This window comes from Carcharhinus amblyrhynchos, chromosome 17 (assembly GCF_965287045.1).
Source record: "Carcharhinus amblyrhynchos chromosome 17, sCarAmb.v2.hapA, whole genome shotgun sequence".
Classification (NCBI taxonomy): domain Eukaryota; kingdom Metazoa; phylum Chordata; class Chondrichthyes; order Carcharhiniformes; family Carcharhinidae; genus Carcharhinus; species Carcharhinus amblyrhynchos.
This window is the reverse complement of record NC_137340.1, coordinates 29,936,550-29,955,534: the sequence shown is the minus strand read 5'-3', so window position 1 is coordinate 29,955,534 and position 18,985 is coordinate 29,936,550. Positions and strand designations below refer to the sequence as shown.

General features: G+C 39.7%; 1 protein-coding gene across 2 annotated transcripts in view; it reads left to right on the top strand.

The window, feature by feature from the left end:
• acadsb (acyl-CoA dehydrogenase short/branched chain) overlaps nt 1–18,985 on the top strand; it is a 49,659-nt gene that overhangs the window by 18,070 nt on the left and 12,604 nt on the right. For both annotated transcript variants that reach the window (XM_080205684.1, XM_080205683.1), the window contains exons 3-5: nt 3,969–4,069; nt 8,136–8,342; nt 15,085–15,255. In XM_080205684.1, the coding sequence (XP_080061810.1) occupies nt 3,969–4,069; nt 8,136–8,342; nt 15,085–15,255 (479 nt within the window). The remainder of the gene's footprint in view (nt 1–3,968; nt 4,070–8,135; nt 8,343–15,084; nt 15,256–18,985) is intronic.

The following is an 18,985-nucleotide window of genomic DNA, read 5'->3' as shown; positions in this document are numbered from 1 at the left end:
GCACCTGAAACAGACAAAGCATACCATTCATGGAGAAGGAAAGGAGAGAGTGCAGAATGTAGTGGTACAGTCATAGCTAGGGTGTAGAGAAAGTTTAATTTAATGTGAGGGAAGTCCATTCAAAAGTCTGACAGCAGGGAAGAAGCTGTTTTTGAGACGGTTGATACATGTCCTCAGACTTCTGTATCTTTTTTTCTGACAGAGAAAGGTGGAAGAGAGTATGTGCAGGGTGCGTGGGGTCCTCAATCATGCTGGCTGCTTTTCCGAGGCAGTGGGAAGTGTAGAGAGTGTCAATGGGTGGGAGGCTGGTTTGAGTGAGTGATTGGGCTTCGATCAAAGTACAAGAAACTTTGTAGTTTCTTGCGGTCTTGGATAGAGCAGGAGCCATACCACGCTGTGATGCTTTCTATGGTGCATCTATAAAAGTTGGTGAGAGTTGCAGTGGACATACCAAATTTCCTTTGTCTTCTGAGAAAGTAGAGACAGTGGGCTTTCTTAACTATAGTATCAGCACTGGGGGACCAGGACAGGTTGATGATCTGGAACCTAAAAGCCCTTAACTACTTCATCCCCACTGATGTAGACAGGAGCTTGTCCTCCACTACATTCCTAAAGTTGATAACTATCTCCTTAGACTTGTTGACATTGAGGCAGAGATTATTGCCATTGCACCAGTTCACCAGATTCTGTATCTCTTTCCTGTACTCCATCTTGTGGAGCTCTGACCCACTACTGTGGTGTCATCAGCAAACTTGGAAAATCAAATTGGAGGGGAATTTGCCACACGGTCATGGGTGTACAAGGAGCATAGTAAGGAGCTGAGGGGACAGCTTTGTGAGACACCGGTGTTGAGGATTAGCATGGAGGTGGTGTTGTTGCCTATCCTTGCTGACTGTGGTCTTTGGTCAGAAAGTTCAGGATCCAGTAGCAGAGGGAGAAGCCAAGCCCCAGGCATCTTTTTCCAGTTCTGATCATAGGGCACCAACCTGAAAAATTAACTGTTTCTCTCAATAGATATTGCCTGACTTGTATTCCCAGCATGTTTCTTTTTCAGTTTTCCAACATAAGAACATAAGAACATAAGAAATAGGAGCAGGAGTAGGCCATCTGGCCCTTCGAGCCTGCCCCGCCATTCAATAAGATCATGGCTGATCTGTCGTGGCTCAGTTCCACTTTCCCGCCCTCTCCCCATAACCCTTAATCCCCTCTCTTATCAAAAACCCATCAACCCGCTTCTTAAAAATATTTAGCGAGGCAGCCTCCACCACTTCAACGGGCAGAGAATTCCAGAGATTCACCACCCTTTGAGTGAAGAAGTTCCTCCTCAACTCCGTTCTGAACCGCCCCCCCTTTATCTTGAGGCTGTGCCCCCTAGTCCTACTGTCTTTTTTGAGCGGGAAGAGTCTTTCCACCTCTATCCTATCCATCCCATTCATCATCTTATACGTCTCAATGAGACATATGCAGTATTGTACTTTTTAAAAAAAAAGTCTATGCTGTATTAAAATTTGTTCATATTTACTCGAAGCACAATTCCACAATTTTTAATACAAATGTATTAATATTAAGTGTTGATGTTTGGATTGAACAACTAATTGTACAACATTTACCATTGTTAAGAGAATCTGGGCATTTTGTGAAGGATGATTGAAAATTGAATAATTTAGAATTGATCTCATCTTTAATAACTCTGCTTTGAGGGGGATGTAAGAATAAAATTTCTTTGTGATGACTGTGAATGCCTCACCAACTTAGCTGAGAACCAAAGTATATTGAGACCAATAACCTTTAAAAATATTTCTTCCAGTTAATGACTGAAAGAATGACACAGCAAGATTTCACATTTTAAGACTTTTACTGCAATAAGCAAAATTTTTTGCTCTATTTATGTGTACTTTAAACCACCATACAAAACTTTCCCCTTTTACTTTTAACACAACTGAAATCCCACTTCACAATTACACGTCTTGTAACCACTAGGTGGAATTTTCTCTTTTTTTTCCCCAACATGCTGTCTTGAGCGGGAAAGGCAGAGGGCAGTCTGCCAGCTGCCTTGCTAGCTTTTACCACCAAATTTTATAATACTTTGAAAGACTAAATGGAAAGGATGCAACTGATATATCACGCTGACAGGGGCCTGGGCAACGACCCTCTTTTCCCCTGTGCCCCACAATCCGGATGAGTGTGCTTTTCTGTGCATCCCCGGTGAGTTTTCACCAGGCTCCTGTTTGTCGGGACCTGTTACAAACCTCAGCGACATGATATCATATCCCTTGGGGCAGCGGCGGGAGGGGGGTGGGGGAGGTTTGTATTGGGAAGAGGGCAGATTTCTAACATGGCAGATAATAAAGCGGAGAAGCACGTTAATAATATTTAAATGTATGGTGATTGGGTTCCTGACTTTTCATTGTCCTTGCCGCCTGCCAAAAACACAATGTGAATGAGAAATCCCATTGGTATGAAAACCTGTTGGATTCTCCACCACACCAGCTTTCTTGCCTGCTGAAAATGAGGATGGAAAATCCTGATCATAGTACCTATCGAGCTAGTTCAATATCTGGTCAGTGGTAACTTCTGGATGTTGATAGTGGAGGATTAAAAGATGGTAATGCCATTGAATGACAAGGTCCTTGGATAGATTCTCCCTTGTTGGAGATGGTCATCTCTTGGCATTTGTGGCACAAATGTTACTTGCCACTTGTCAGCCCAAGGACCTTGGATATTGTAGGATTTTGCGGGATCAACTGGGTGGGGTTTGCTGTTGTCATTTCTGGTGCCTACATCAGTTTCGGGTGGTCTGTCCAGTTTCCACTTTTTTATTGATTTTTTTTGTAATGGTTTGATGCAACTAAGTGGCTTCCTTGGCCACTTTAGAGGGCATTAAAGAGTCAACCACATTACTGTAAATCTGGAAGCCAGACCAGGTGAGGATGATAGCTTTCTTTCTCTAAAGAGACATTAGTGAACTAGATGGGTTTTCATAACAGTGGTTTCATGGTCATGATTAAACTTTTTATTGAATCTGCTGTGGTGAAATTCAAACTCGGGTCCCCAGAGTTTGGATTATCAGTTTAGTGATGATACTATTATGCACCATGCCTATCTTGGAAGTAAATCGATTGTTTAAATTATAACCATTTTTAAGCTGCCATTCTCAACACCTTCCTAGGATTTTGGAGACTAGCTGTCTAAGGCAGATGCTATCTTGGAGTTTGAACACCTTTTTCCAACCAAACAACTTAGGCCTCCATTAATCTTTCAGTTGCATCACCTGTTGTCAGGCAGACTTCAGAACAAGTCAAGTTATCCTCTTCATTTTATCCTAAAGTTTAAAAAAAAGTCTCAATAAGTGGAGCCTTGAGGAACAAAGATATCTTGCTGGAACCCATCTCTATGAAATCAGCAAAGTAAAATTTCCATACTTTGCACAGATATGCTGCCCTATAGATTACGTTACCCAACTTATTCCATGAGAGCTGGCTATAACCATTTGGAGGAGTTGTATCGGTATGTATCTATAGTGGATTTTCTGTTGTAATATTTCTTTTGTGCTCAAGATAAGGGGCATAATTATTGGGAAGTTACACTTTAAATACCAAAATCTTTATCATTTGCCAGAAGAACAGTGGGTAGGAAATATAAATCTACCAGTCTACCTACCAAGAAATCTACCAGCAGAAATGGTTGTTCACCTGAGCTTTTAGTTGAAGTGTATTTCTCTTGTTGATCTGTAGCATTGATCCCAGAATACTTAGTATGATGCTGTGTGTAGAATAGCACTGGTATATTCCTACCAGTGACATCCATCATTTTGATAAGTAGATAAGCACATCAAAAGGAAATGGATGGTATAAACTCCTAACTGTAAGCTATGACAAATATTGTATACTTTACTTCAGAATCTTTACTTTTTCAGTATCATGAAGCATCATTTTGTTTCTAACTGACAGTTTTGGATTTTTTTTAAGTTGCCAAGTTTGCTCAGGAGCGAATTGCTCCACTAGTTCGCAAAATGGATGAAGAATCTCACATGGATGAATCTGTCATTGCGGGATTGTTTGAACAGGGGGTTAGTAATATTTTATTTTTGGAATTTTGTATTTCTTTACCTTGTGATAGAACTATAAAATCATGGAGATTAACTTTTGCATCCATTGACTGATTGTGTTTAAGAAAATCTTTAATGCCATAATGTTTTTAACATAATTTGGTAAATAATTGTGGTCTTCCATTAAAGACTTGGTGGAGCTGTAATTTGGAAATCATGTCTCTGAAATATTGAATTTAATTCAGACTAGACAGAAAAGATGCACATATCCACTGTAAAAGATAAAAACTTCAGCATGGAGCAGGCAAAGTTTATTATGGACAATTTTCTGTTCCCCTTATGGGAGAAGCGGGGTGCGAGATGATGGAATTTTCTGAACAGCAAACAATTCCTTTTATCAATCAATAATTGTCATACATTACACTGAGTATTTCTAAAAAGAGATTTTGTTGAAAATTTTCATCTTGCACTCATCAGGACATTCCCAAGAATACCAGCATCAGAAGGAATAACAACTTCATACTGAATGAGAAGAGAATGCTGATTGGATGGCATATGAACTCTGATTGATAGCATGGCATTGCTATAGAGAATACAACAGTTGATCGTGACTGACGATTAGCTGCTGTCACTTCCTGCCTTGAAAAGTGTCCCGTCTATCTCCGATTAATCTGGAAGGACAAGGTGGCTGAAACATCGAGCTGTTTCATGCAGCTACTATGCAGTAACAACACAAATGGTATTTGTCAGTAGCAGGGCATTGCTGCCAAACCAAAAAGAAATTCTGCGTATTACACAAATGAATAATGTGGCATTTCAATTTTGGTACCGGTGTTAATGCTAGGTATGTGAGCCATACATCCCAAAGACTGGCAGATTGTATCAACCAGCCAGTTTAATACAAGTTCTGCTGTTTACAACCAGCATAGTATAGACTACCCAAGCAACCCATGTTTACAAAAACTCAAAATGCAGTGTCCAAATGTAGATGTGATTCTGTGACTGGACAACAATTTGCTAAATAATCCTCAGGATGCTAAAACCTATGTTGACAACCAATTTAAGATTATCAATCAGGTTCACAGTGTGGCATATTTATATATGCTGGAGACTACATCTATTACTACAAAAGGCCTTGTTCTTTGCAGACCGAACATGAACAAGCATTATGCCTGTTTCAGCTAATCAAAGTGAAAGCCAGTCACTGGTTCACTCCTTGGGACAAAATCTTGACCAATCAGAATCAAACTGCCTGGTTTACGTTTCAAACAATGCAATTCCTCTGATGTTGATATTCTTGCAATTGTCCTGATGAGTACAAGATGAAAAATTTTGAAGAAAAATGTTTTTTCAGCAATACTCATGTCCTATACCACCAAATGACGGTACATTATATCATCAAACAAGCATTATTTAACCTTAGGATCCTAAGAAAAATAAGTACTCACTGAAGTTCCCTTATGAAAACCAATCCACACCACAATCCTGATAGCATTTTTGCAGTAATTGTGCAATTTTGTTCCAAAAAGTCATGATGGGTAGGAATTGGACATGACACACTGCTTACAGCGTGTGATAGGGTTGAGGCATATTGCTGTAGCGCTATTCCGAACTTTAGATGACATTCAATATATCTTGTGTCAGACAAGAAATTTTTGATTCCATCTGGCTGAACTACGATAAAGTGTTTCATGTGCTTGACATTTTATGGAAGAAAATGCACTAAAACTGCCGAATTGACGTTGAATTCAAGTGATGTGAAATATAAACTCCCTTCTTGAACTTCATTTGGAATTTTCACCAGCTGTACAGCTGTTGTTTACATATTATTTTGTGTATCTTGTGCTAAATATTACCATGTAGAATTGGGAAATTTAAATAGCTTTGGAAAATAAAGTATTTTGCATGGAGTAGCAAATTAATCTTCTAATGTGCACTTCCTGTAATTGGTTAAAGATAGTATTGGGAAAAAAAAGTGTCATCTCTCGATCTTCTGAGAGATTCTCCCAAGAAAGCAAACTTGGAGAAGAAATAAAACATACAATACTGACGTAGACCCTGAAAGAGCGTCAGAATATATTTTCAAAAAAAATTGAGTTTAATATGAATTGGTACAATTTGGTCACAGAAGCAATATGAATACAGAAGTCTGGTTGATTACATTGAGAGAGGCCAAGTTTAGCGCAAACTGCCAATCTCAGTAATGTTAATGATTTGAAATATTGCTGAACGAGGCACATTCTGGATGGAATTTTGCAGAGTAAGAAGTCTCACAACATCAGGTTAAAGTCCAACAGGTTTATTTGGTAGTAAACACCACTAGCTTTCGGAGCACTGCTCCTTCGTCAGGTGAGTGGGGAATTCTGATCACAAACAGGGCATATAAAGGCACATTTATTTGGCCCATCAAGTCTGCACTGACTCTGGCATGTCTTAGCAAGCCATCTCCCCCGCCCTATCCCCGTAACCTTGCACCTTCACCATGGCTAATCCATCTAACCTATACATCTTTGGACTGTGGGAAGAAACCAGAGCACCCGAAGGAAACCCATGTAGACACGGAGAATATGCAAACTTCACATAGTGACCCGAGGCTGGAATCGAACCCGGGTTCCTGGCCCCCATCCTGCCACCCAAATATTGGGTGGATATTTTTGGAAATCATAACTTTAGAATATTTTAAATTGCCAGAAGGTGTTCTACGTGGGAGCAGTCATCTTGGAAGCTTTGAAATCCTGTGCTCCAGACGGTCTTACCAGGATTTGGGGGTGTTTCAATTCTTCAAAGCCTTCAATTCTGGGGGAGGAGTCCTGTGACAGCAATGGCTGCCCCAGAGACTCTATTGTCATTGCTGGAGGGTTCACCTTTCTGCTCACCAGGGCTTGCCTGCGGCACCCACCTTTTGATGGTGCCTCCCTGCAACCTTAGTACTGCCACATTCATCAGTGGTGCTGCAAAGCTGCCAGCTCTATGATCCAGTTAACAGCTCGGAAAGGTAAGCTGCTGTCCTTATCTGGAAGCCAGCCCCACAGATAAATAGCAGTCTGCCATCCTGCCTTTCACCTGACAGGCTCAGCTTCCACATTTAGTCCCAGTAGCAGGACTCCACAGTGTGGCAGTAGATTTATGGCCGTAATGTACAATTCTTTTAAATAGAACAAACCTTTCGTTAGTGGATTCCAAAATAACTATTTCTGACATTACTGTTTACTGTTTATTTACCTGACCATCTTCTTTCCTTTTACTTGAGTTTATAAGCTTCATCTTCAATTTAGCTGGCATTATTCTCTCCAGTGCTCCCTGCTGCATTCTTCCTCTCTCCAGGTTGCTGCCTCTTTCCACTCTTGCTTTTCACTCTATGAATAAGCACCAGCTTGAAAAATTACAAATGGTGTCAAGCAATGCCTGCCATTTCTCATGTAGCTTCAGTACCTACACTTGTGCTTTTTAATAATTTTGCTTCTCATCATCTGTTATTGTTGCAATCTGTGAGTCACGTAAAATGTGCGTTAAATCTCCAATTGCCACTTGGCTTTCCATCTTGCTTGGATAATTTTCACATCCTGCATACCTACTGGATTGCTTTTAATTATCGCCAACTGTTTTAATTGCTGTGAAATTCAAAAATAAATTATTAAATGGTTTCCACTCACGCAAATAAAAAGTCTGCTCAATAATCATGTTCTTGAACGAACAGACCGTTAATGCACTTGAATTAAATGTACCAACCATCCTCTTCCCACACTAGTATTTAGTTATGTATGTACTTGTTTAATTGCAGCCTCTTCTGCACCATTATTTATTTTGTTTACATGTTCCTTTAAATAATCACTTTATTTCTAACAGTACAATCGTTTAAGCAGTTTTTCATCAATCTCACTAGGCATAATACTGCTATCATTTCAAAACTTATCTGGGTTAATGGTATCACTGCTACTGCAGGACATATGTGCATAAATTTATTTATCATACCTTATAAGTTCCGAGTATAAGAACATAGGAATATTCTTAATAGTTGTCGGTCAATTTTACTGAATATTAATTGCTGTTTGCATGTTCCTTACTTTTGATTCTGTTTCATTTCTAGTTGATGGGAATTGAGATTGAAGAACAATATGGTGGACCCGAATCTACTTTTTTTTCCTCTATTCTTGTCATAGAAGAGTTGGCCAAAGTGGATCCATCAGTAGCAGTTCTATGTGACATACAGAACACTTTGATCAATACGTTGTTGAGAAAATGTGGGACAGAGGATCAAAAGAGAAAGTATCTACCTCGTCTTGCTGTCGATATGGTGAGCTATGACTGGAGGATTCAAAATTTCAAATAGGCTATATAAAATATTTCTATACTTGTAAAAGGAGAACTAAAACATGACCGTGATATTAAAATCCCAGCAGAATTTTCAGTGATCAAAAAAGTTTTTGTTGAAATGAAGTAAGTAAGATGGTGGGTCTAAGTGTGCTGCTGGTTAGGTTGTTGAAAAGGAATGTGTTAATTGACATGTTGGTAATTATATACACTCTGCTCTCTTTTTCTGCGTAATTAACTTTTGCTACCTATTTCTCATGAGGGCACTATTTAGTTTTTAGCAAGAATCCAATTTTGTGGGGTGGGGGGTGGAATGAGAGACTGTGCCCAGGAAGAGAGGGAACTGGACATGGCACACACTTGAAGATGTGCTGTGATGTTTGCATTAAGTTTTTTATGCATAGGAGACTCCAAATAACTCCATTCGCTCCTCCATTCCCCCCAACCCCTTGCTCATCCTTTCTCTTCACCTGAGCTTTCTCGCCCCACTTCCCATTGCTGGCTCGTTCTCTCTTCATGCAGCCACTGACTCCGGCTTGTCCCTCTTGCCCACTGTGCTCTTAGCTGTCACTGACATTTTAGCTCATTATAAAAGAAGTCAGCAAACCAACTTTGCCACTTCTGTGGCATGAACATCACTTTCTACTTGGTAGTATGTAAGTCTGAATGTTGTCCAGATTTTGCTGCATTTTTCCACAGACTGATACATTATCTGAAGAGTTGCAGATGGTATTGAACACTATACAATCATCAATATACACCCTAACTTCTGACCTTATGTTGGAGGTAGCAAAACCACTGTAGATGATTGTACCCAGGACACTTAACGTAAACAAACCCTGAAGTGATGTCCTGGGGCTAAGGTGATTGCTCTCCTGGAGTTTAGAAGAATGAGAGTTAATCTTATTGAAACATATGATTCTAAGGAGCTTAACAGAGTAATGGGAATCTAAAACTAGGGGAGCAGCTTCAGAATAAAGCAGAGTTGAGAAGGAATTTATTTTCTCAAATCATCAGATGACCACACCCATCTTCCTTTATGTTAGGTATGATTCCAACCAATGGAGTGCTTTCCCCGGTATTGATTATGCTGTACTCAATTATATCCATGCAGCCAGCTCAAATAATTACATTGTGTAAACTTCAGAGGATAACATAGTGGCAAGTTCTGGATGTGACGTGTCAGTTGGCATGAGAGACTGCAGCTACTGCATGGTGAAAGGATATCTTGATTGCCAGCTCCTCGGAAGACAAAGTCACTGGTTCTGCTGCAAAGGTTTCGGAGGAGGAATTCATCTGATGTTGGGGTAGCATTTAGGAGATAGCAAATCAGCATACATAATGATGTGCTTTATTATCAAGCCTGCTGTTATTGCAGAAGCTTAACGTCTCGTTTCCAGCATGGAATGGTGGCCATTTTGATGAAAGTACTTGCAAACCTGACCACAATGCCGTGTCCAATGGTCAATTCAGAACATAAGAAGTAGGAGCAGGAGTAGGCCATCTAGCCCTTCGAGCCTGCGCCACCATTCAGTAAGATCATGGCTGATCTGAAGTGACTCAGTTCCACTTTCCCGCTTTCTCCCCATAACCCTTAATTCCGTTGCCTACCAAAAACCTATCTACCCGTGACTTAAACAGCGAGGTAGCCTCCACCACTGCAACGGGCAGAGAATTCCAGAGATTCACCACCCTTCGAGAGAAGAAGTTCCTCCTCAACTCCGGTCTAAACTGCCCCCCCCACTTAATCTTGAGGCTGTGTCCTCCAGTCCTGCTGTCCTTTCTGAGCGGGAAGAATCTCTCTACCTCTACCCTATCCATCCCCTTCATTATCTTATACGTCTCTATGAGATCCCCCCTCATCCTTCTAAACCAACGAGTACAGACCCAGTCTATTCAGTCTGTCTTCATGGTCCAATCCCCTCATCTCTGGTATCAGCCTAGTGAACCTCCTCTGCACTCCCTCCAAGGCCAATATATCCTTGCGCAAGTGCAGCAACCAAAACTGCACACAGTACTCCAGCTGCGGCCTCACCAGTGCCCTGTACAGCAAGACCTCCCTGCTTTTATATTCTATCCCCCTCGCTATAAAGGCCAGCATCCCATTCGCCTTCTTGATCACCTGCTGCAACTGCAGACTGGGTTTTTGCGACTCATGCACAAGGACCCCCAGGTCCCTCTGCACCGTAGCATGCTACAGCTTTTCACCCTTTAAATAGTAATCCCTCCTACTATTATTCCTGCCAAAGTGGATAACCTCACACTTGCTAATATTGTACTCCATCTGCCAGGTCCTCGCCCACTCGCTCAGCCTATCTAGATCCCTCTGCAGACTTTCCACACCCTCCGCACAATTTGCTTTTCCACTCATCTTTGTGTCATCAGCAAATTTCGACACCCTACACTCAGCCCCCTCTTCCAGATCATCTATATAAATGGTAAATAGCTGAGGCCCCAGCACCGATCCCTGCAGCACTCCACTCGTTACCAATCGCCAATCAGAATAGCACCCATTGATACCAACTCTCTGCCTCTTATTAGACAGCCAATCCTCTATCCACGCTAACACCTTACCCCCAACTCCATGCCCCCTAACTTTCTGAAGCAACCTTTTGTGCGGCACCTTATCAAACGCCTAATTAAGTTCTGTTCACTGCAACCATAGTCTAATGGGGTTCTGGGGACCTGGGCTCGCAGCACGTGGTAGAATTTGAATTCAATTTAACATCTGGAATTAAGAATCTACCAATGACTGTGAAATCACTGTCAATTGTCAGGAAAAACCCATCTGGTTCACTAATGTCCTTTCAAGGAAGGAAATCTGCCATTTTACCTGGTCTGGCCGACATGTGACTTCAGAGCCATAGCAATATGGTTGACTCTTCACTCCCTTGGGCAGCTAGGGATGGACAATAAATGCTGGCCAAGCAATGACACCCATGTCCTATAAATTAATAAAACAACAATCTCATTTTTTTCTCATCTTATATTCCATCTGCCAATTTTTTTATACTTGTTTTACTTATCTATATTGCTTTATAGACTGTGCACTTCTCAACTCATTTTCCTGCCAATTTTTATATTTGTTTGATTTGATTTATTGTCACGTATTAGTATACAGTGAAAAGTATTGTTTCTTGCACACTATGCAGACAAAGCATACTGTACATAGAGAAGGAAAGGAGAGGGTGCACAATGTAGTGTTAACAGTCATAGCTAGAATGTAGAGAAAGATCAACTTAATATGAGGTAGGTCTGTTCAAAAGCCTGATGGCAGCAGGAAAGAAGCTGTTCAAGAGCAGCAAATATGCAGATGATACAACTTGTCCCTTCAACAATGTAATTAACATAAATAATAAACGGTTGAGGTCCCTGCACCCATCCCTGTGACACTCCACAAGTTACAATTTGCCAAACTGAAAATGATCCAATTGTGGTGGCTGTTTTCTGTTGCTTTGCCAATCTTCTATCCATGCAAATATATTATCCACCAACACCATGGATTCTTATCTTTTGGAGTCATCTTTTATTTGACACCTTATCAAATGTCTTTTGGAAATCCAAACATACCAAATCTTTTGGTTCTCTTTTATCCACTGTGCTCATTACAAGCTCCAACACTAATTAGTTTGTCAAACACGTTTTTCCTTTCATAAAACCACGCTGACCCATAAATTGTATTAACATTTTCTAACTTTCTAGCCCTGTAAACGCCTTCATTAATAGTATATTCTAGCATTTCCCCAAATAAAGTTGTTAGGCTAACTGGCCTATAGTTTCCTGCTTTGACTCCATCTTTTCTTGAATAGGACCATTGTATTTAATATTTTCCATTCCACTGGGAGCTTTCCAGATTTCTAGGGAATTTTGGAAGCTTACAAGCAGTGCATCACTATCACTGAGACCTTAGGATGCATGGCATCAGGTCCAGGGTCCTTTTAGAAAATGGGAAAGGCCACTCTGCCTTTCATGCCTGCTCCACTATTCAATATGATCATGGCAGATCCTATTCAGTTCATGTCTCAAAGAAATGTAACTAGCACTGCTGCCTCACAGTGCCAGGAACCCGAGTTCGATTCCGGCCATGGGTGACTATCTGTGTGGAGTTTGCACGTCCTCCTCTTGTCTGTGTGGGTTTCCTCTGGGTGCTCCTCTGGAGTTTCCAAGCAATACAGATGATAGTCTACAGTGAATTCAATTCAATTCAATCCATGTGATATCAAGAAACAGCTGAAGTCACTGAAAACTACAAAAACTGTGGACCCTGACAATATTCCAGTAATTGGACTGAAAACTTGTGCTCTGAAATCTGCTACATCCCTAGCCAATCTGTTCCAGTACAACTACAACACTGGTGTGTACCCAGTAATGTGGAAAATTGGCCAGATATGTCCTGTACACAAATAGCTGGACGAATCCAATCTGGCCAATTACCACCCATCAGTCTACTCTTGATCATCAGTAACGTGATGGAAAGAGTCATCAACTTAGCAATAACCTGCTCACTGACACATTTTGGGTTTTGCCAGGCCCACTCAGCATCTGATCTCACACAGCATTAATTTAAATGTTGACTTAAGAGGTGAACTCCAGAGGTGGTGAGTGACCCAATCTATTTAGTCTCTCTTCATAGTCCAACCCCCTCATCTCTGGTATCAGCCTAGTGAACCTCCTCTGCACTCCCTCCAAGGCCAATATATCCTTGCGCAAGTGCGGCGACCAAAACTGCACACAGTACTCCAGCTGCGGCCTCACCAGTGCCCTGTACAGTTACAGCAAGACCTCCCTACTTTTATATTCTATCCCACTTGCTATAAAGGCTAGCATTCCATGCGCCTTGTTGATCACATGCTGCACCTGCAGACTGGGTTTTTGCCTTACTAAGATGATGCCTAGCAATCTCATTTTGGAAGTGTCCGCACATGGCAGCTTTCCATTTTGATACCAAAATGGCATCCATCACTCTAAAACTGTGCTATGGAGTCCAATTTTTCAGCCATTGTTTCTACAATGTTTTACAAGTTAAACATTTGCAATTCAAAGCAAAATATAAATCAACACTTCCTCTGCATGAACATTAAGTTTTATTCTTCACATGGTGAGATATAAATTTTGGTGCTAAACCTGAGTCAGGCTGAGAGACGTCCTTTCCATAGTTATGGAAAATTTGAGGTGAATTCAACCCAGTTTTCATGCATTTCCTTTCATATGCATTAAAATCTGTGTGTGGATCCTTTGCAAATATTGATATTCCACATACTCGCTTTCCTAATTTCTGCAAGACCATAGATTGGCCTCTTCTGCACTGTAGGAATTCTTTGACATCAACTATCTAAAGCAAAATAATAGAGAAAAAAAATGCACAAGTGCTTTTCACCTCCGCAGAGCATAAGGTTTTCCAAGGTTAAAAATATTGCTCAACAGCCATTTCTAAAATTCAGTCACGTTTTTGTAATATAGGCTAATATGCAACCAGTTTGAACACAAAGGTCCCACAAACAGAGCTGACATAATTGATCAGTTAATTTATTTCTAATGGTGTTGGTTGAAGGATGAATATTGACCAGCTGATCTCCTCTGCTTTTCTTGAATACTGTTGAGATATTTTTATGTCAGTCTAAGAAGGCAGATGGGAATTCGGTTTAATATCTCATCCAACAAATGGCACCTCTGACAGTACAGGACTGATGTGTCAACTTAGATTATGTACTTAAGCTTGAACTGGCAACCATCTGAATCCAAGATAAGGAAGGGTGCTATTGCTGAGCTAAGGGAAAGATGTAGTACAATTATTGCAACAAAACATTAAAATACAACTACAGAGATCAAGTGCTACTAACTCAACAAAGCAGGAAGCTAATGGTAGAAAAACAAAATTCAATAGTGTTCCATGTCTCTGGGAGCTAGGAATGCCATTTGAAAATTTATAAAATAAAGTGACTCATTTCAGGATGTGGTGTCCTCAGCAGAGGCCACTAAGTCCAAATCAAAATTTGGTGTGAAATGTTGTCACAAGAGGACTTGAATTTATAAGTCTAACATCTATATCACCCAGTTGCTCTTCAAAACGCTTAGCAACCAGTCTGGTTTAAGCCTCAAATCCATCTGTCACTTCCTCCTCGAAGGACTCTGCTCAATAAATTTCAGCTGTTACAGAACTATGCCATATATCTCGTATTCTAGTGCATGTCTCATTTGCTAATCATTCCCCATTTATGTTCCTGATCTACATTGGCTACTAGTCTCCACATGCCAGCAGTTCAAAATTCTAATATTTATGTTATGTTCCTTTTTGACTTACTCCTTCATATCTTTAATGTTCTCTGGCTCCATTACCTCCAAAAAAGTCTAGGCTCCTCTGTCACTAGCCTTGTGCGTTCAAGTAGTCACCAGTCAGGACTGTGTGGAGTTTGCACATTCTCCCCATTTTCCCTCAGTCCAAAGATGAACAATTAGATGGATTGGCCATGGTGTATTAAGAGGGTTATGTGGATTGGGGGGGTGCGGTGGTATAGCCAAGGTGAGATGCTCTTTCGGAAGGTTGATGCAGATTTGATGTATTCAGTGGCGTCCTTCTGCATTGTACGGTTTCTGGAAAGGAAAATGTGTTTGGGAGGCATTCCTTTTTTTTAAGATCATGATACTAAATGTAAAATCAGCAACGTGGATATTTTAACCAGTTAGCATGTTGCAAGTATCTTAGCTGTTTTTAACATCTCTTTTAGGTTGGCAGTTTCTGTCTTTCAGAAGTTGAATCTGGAAGTGATGCATTTTCTTTGAAAACTTGTGCTGAAAAACACAAAGATTATTATATCATTAATGGCGCCAAGATGTGGATTAGTAATGCTGATATTGCTGGAATATTCCTCGTTATGGCAAATGCAAACTTCTCAGCTGTAAGTATCAAATTAAATCTTTCTTTGCAGATCTGAGTTTATAACGAATGCAGAATCTCACAGACTGACTTTCTGGAAGAAAGCAATCTTAAACTTGAGTAGATTTGTGTTTGTGTGTGTCCTAATTATATAATTCTTAATTTTATTTAGTTAGTAAGGAACATCCATCTGTAATTGACACAAAATAACATCTTGCCATTAATCTCCAATCATGTATACATAATACAATAAACAGCTATCAAATGCAAGAATATATCATAAATATTCAAAGTTGAGTCTGAAATCTACTTAAAGGTTTTCATGGCCCAAATATTGTAACAGTGCATCCAGTGTTATTTTCCTGTAGAATTGAGACTCTATACTTAGTTATTACATCATTACGACCATCACCTGAAGTTGCTATACTATTAGCATTGAATAAAATGAGTCATTAATCTGTTATTTTGACAATATAACCTAGGCCAATATATTTGTGCCTCCCAATATAATCTTAGGATAACAAAACACACCATTGAAACACCATGGCTTTCTATAAAACTTCCATCCCAGTTGAAAATCATTTTAAGGTGAATGTCCTCAAACTCCAGCCACTCTTGCCACCATAACTTGGGCAGAGTTCAGTGGAAACTCTGTTTATATAGACTTCTTCCTTATGGGCAGCAATGGAGTAGATAAGCTCTGAAAGAGAGAACTCACTCCTCTGCTCTGGATCTACTATCTTGCAACTGAATTTAGGAATTTATATTAAATTTACGGACAGACTACAGTATTTTAAAGTAGAAGAATCTTTCCAATTCACACACAAACATTGCTGACATTGTGAATGTCCTGCATTGTGACAAAAACAGCAAAGGAATGCTACTATACAACTCTCCTGATTGACCCCCTCATTACATTTCTGTTAATATGTTGATAGATATAGCATTCCATAATACTTCTAGTACATTAAACATCAATTGTACCCCCAAATTCACTTTAGATCATCAAGATGAATTTTTCTGTACCAGAATACATTTTCAATTGTTTTGTCATATTCTTCCAGCAAAAATTCATCTAATTCAGAAATAACCCATAATACATTGTGCACTTATCTAAAAACCTTCCCATTTACAACCACTTACTTCTACTTGCAATCATGTAATACCTTTATTCTTAATAACTACAACTGCTATTATTTATAATAGTACCTTTTACAGTCGAAAAATGTTCCATGATGCTTCAGAGACATAAGAATAGACAAAAGGACAAAAAAAAATTAGGAAGGATGACAGAAAGTTTGCTCAAAAGTAGGTTCAGCCACCAGTGTTTCAGCAAAGGGGAATGCACAAGGTCTGTGACAGAGGAACATTGATGTTTTTGGAGGTAATGGAGCTGGAGAAAGTTAAAGATGTGAAGGGAAAGGTCAAAAAGGAACATAAATATGAGAATTTTAAATTGCATGCATGTGGAGACTGATAGACAATGTAGATCAGGAGTAAAAATGGGGAATGATTAGCAAATGAGACATGCAGTAGGATATATGGCTTAGTTTTGTAATGGCTGAAATTTATTGAGCCAAGGCCTTTGAGGAGGAAGTGACAGATGGGATTTGCAGCTAAACATAGTCTGATTGCTAGGAGTTTTGAAGAGCGAATGCCTGATACAGATGTTAGATTGGACTTTCCCACTAGGTATTTTGGGCACAATGACGAAAATGTGGATCAATCAACATAAAAGCTGCATTCCTGCAGATACTTTTATTTCTGAAATGTTTGCAGGGAAGTAGTGTAGTGGTAATGTCACTATACTGGCAATCCAGAGGCCCAGATTATTGCTGTGGGAACTCGAGTTCAGTTCCTACCATCGCAGGTGGTGGAATTAAAAATTAAATTGATCAACCTGGAATTAAAAGATAGTCTAATGATAACTGCAAAATCATTGTTAATTGTTGTAAAAACCCATCTGGTTCATTCAAGCTCTTTATGGAAGGAGATGTTCTGCCCTTACCTGATCTGGCCTATGTGTAACTCCAGACCCAAATCAATGCGGTTTACTCTTGATTGCCCTCTGAAATGGCCTAGCAAACCTCTCAGTTTTATTGATATCATTAAGGAAATCTTTCAGGCATCTTCATGATGTGTGACAATGATTTTTTAGTGGCCGTGTTGCAGAATTTGAGAAGTAAAATTGGTAGGCAGGCTTATTGAGTTATTAAGCAAGGTAGTTCTGGAATAATGTGTACTTAATTTCCCATACTCAGGCGACCCAGTTAACATGAAGCTAGACATTTTTAGGAACTGTTTCACATGCTACTGTCTTCAGCTGGCTTCATAATGTTTCTTGTGGATGAAAATGGGAAATATCCTTTGGGAAAGAAAAGGGTTGTTAAAGTACTATACGGCAACTCAAACAATGGCTGTTGTGGGTGACAGTGAATTTTAGATGTTTTAAAATTCATTTACAAGATGTGAGCATCATGCTACGCCATCATTTATTGCCCATCCCTAGTTGTCCTGGAGAAAATCAGATAGGGATGAACAATAAATATTCACTAGCTAGCATTCTTCTACTTGACACTTCTACTCTATACATCCATTTGTCAAATAATTTAAAGTCAGATTCTTTGCAAAGGGCACACTGAAGATAATATGCACATTAATTAGCTGTTTTGTAGATATTCATTTGTGCACAAAAATATGAGTAAGCAAACACCAGCTATTCATCTTGCTAGTTTGAAAAAAATGCTAGAGAGACAAGGACTTAATTAGACTTATGGACAGCAAGACTGCACCAGTCCTTGTCCATCACAATCTTTTGCTGCTTCTCTTGGAGGTCCTGAAATGTATTTTACCAGGTCATCATCATCTTTGGCCCACCTCGTTGTCAACTCCCACCTAGTGGTATTCACTCTATTGTCACTATGGCAGGAGACAAAGGACATGTCCTTTGGGGCATCTCTGTCACAATGTCCCACAGGTACCTCTGAAATTAAATAGGCTAGGCCCTTGTCATCAATTAAGAGTTTTGCAACATAAATGTATGCATGAGGAAATTATTAGGGATCCTTGAGGGATGTCTTGTAATTTAATATTTTGTTTAGAATATGGGAATTTTAAATCAATTTTTAAGTTTTGTTTGTACATTTAAACTAATTTTTATTTGGAGAGAAAAAGAAACCTATTAATTGTTTGTAGATGAGGCACATTAACTGCTGATTCACACATGTCCTGTAATAGACACAGACTGAAACTTAGGTTGTTCTGTTAGGATGTGCATGCTTCTAGTGAGTTAAATATGTAAATAAATGCTTATGTAAGTTTGTAAAATATTGGCTCCAGTTCAAGCCTTTGCCAGCTGCCTTTCTGGAATTTTACAGTGGACTTGGGTGTGACTTTCAGCCACAGATATTTTAGAGATGGAAGTAAGCAGTGTATGTCATGGAAAAGATACAAGGTTGAAAGCCCAGCTCAAGGTTGTAAATTGCCTGGTTCAGCTCAGGACAATTGTCTGGAATGGGGATTAAATCAGTGACAAGGATATGGAATTTGTACTGAGCTGAAGATGATGGCTCAAGTCTTTCCAATATTTAGCCAGACCAAATTTCTGCTTGAAAGACAATATGCCAGTCAAGCTGTGATTGCATAGAACAGAGGAGGGGTTGAGATACAATGGTGACCTAGAGCTGAGTGTCTTCATTATACATGTGGAATCCAACCCAGTATATTTGAAATATTTTCTCCAGAAGGCACAA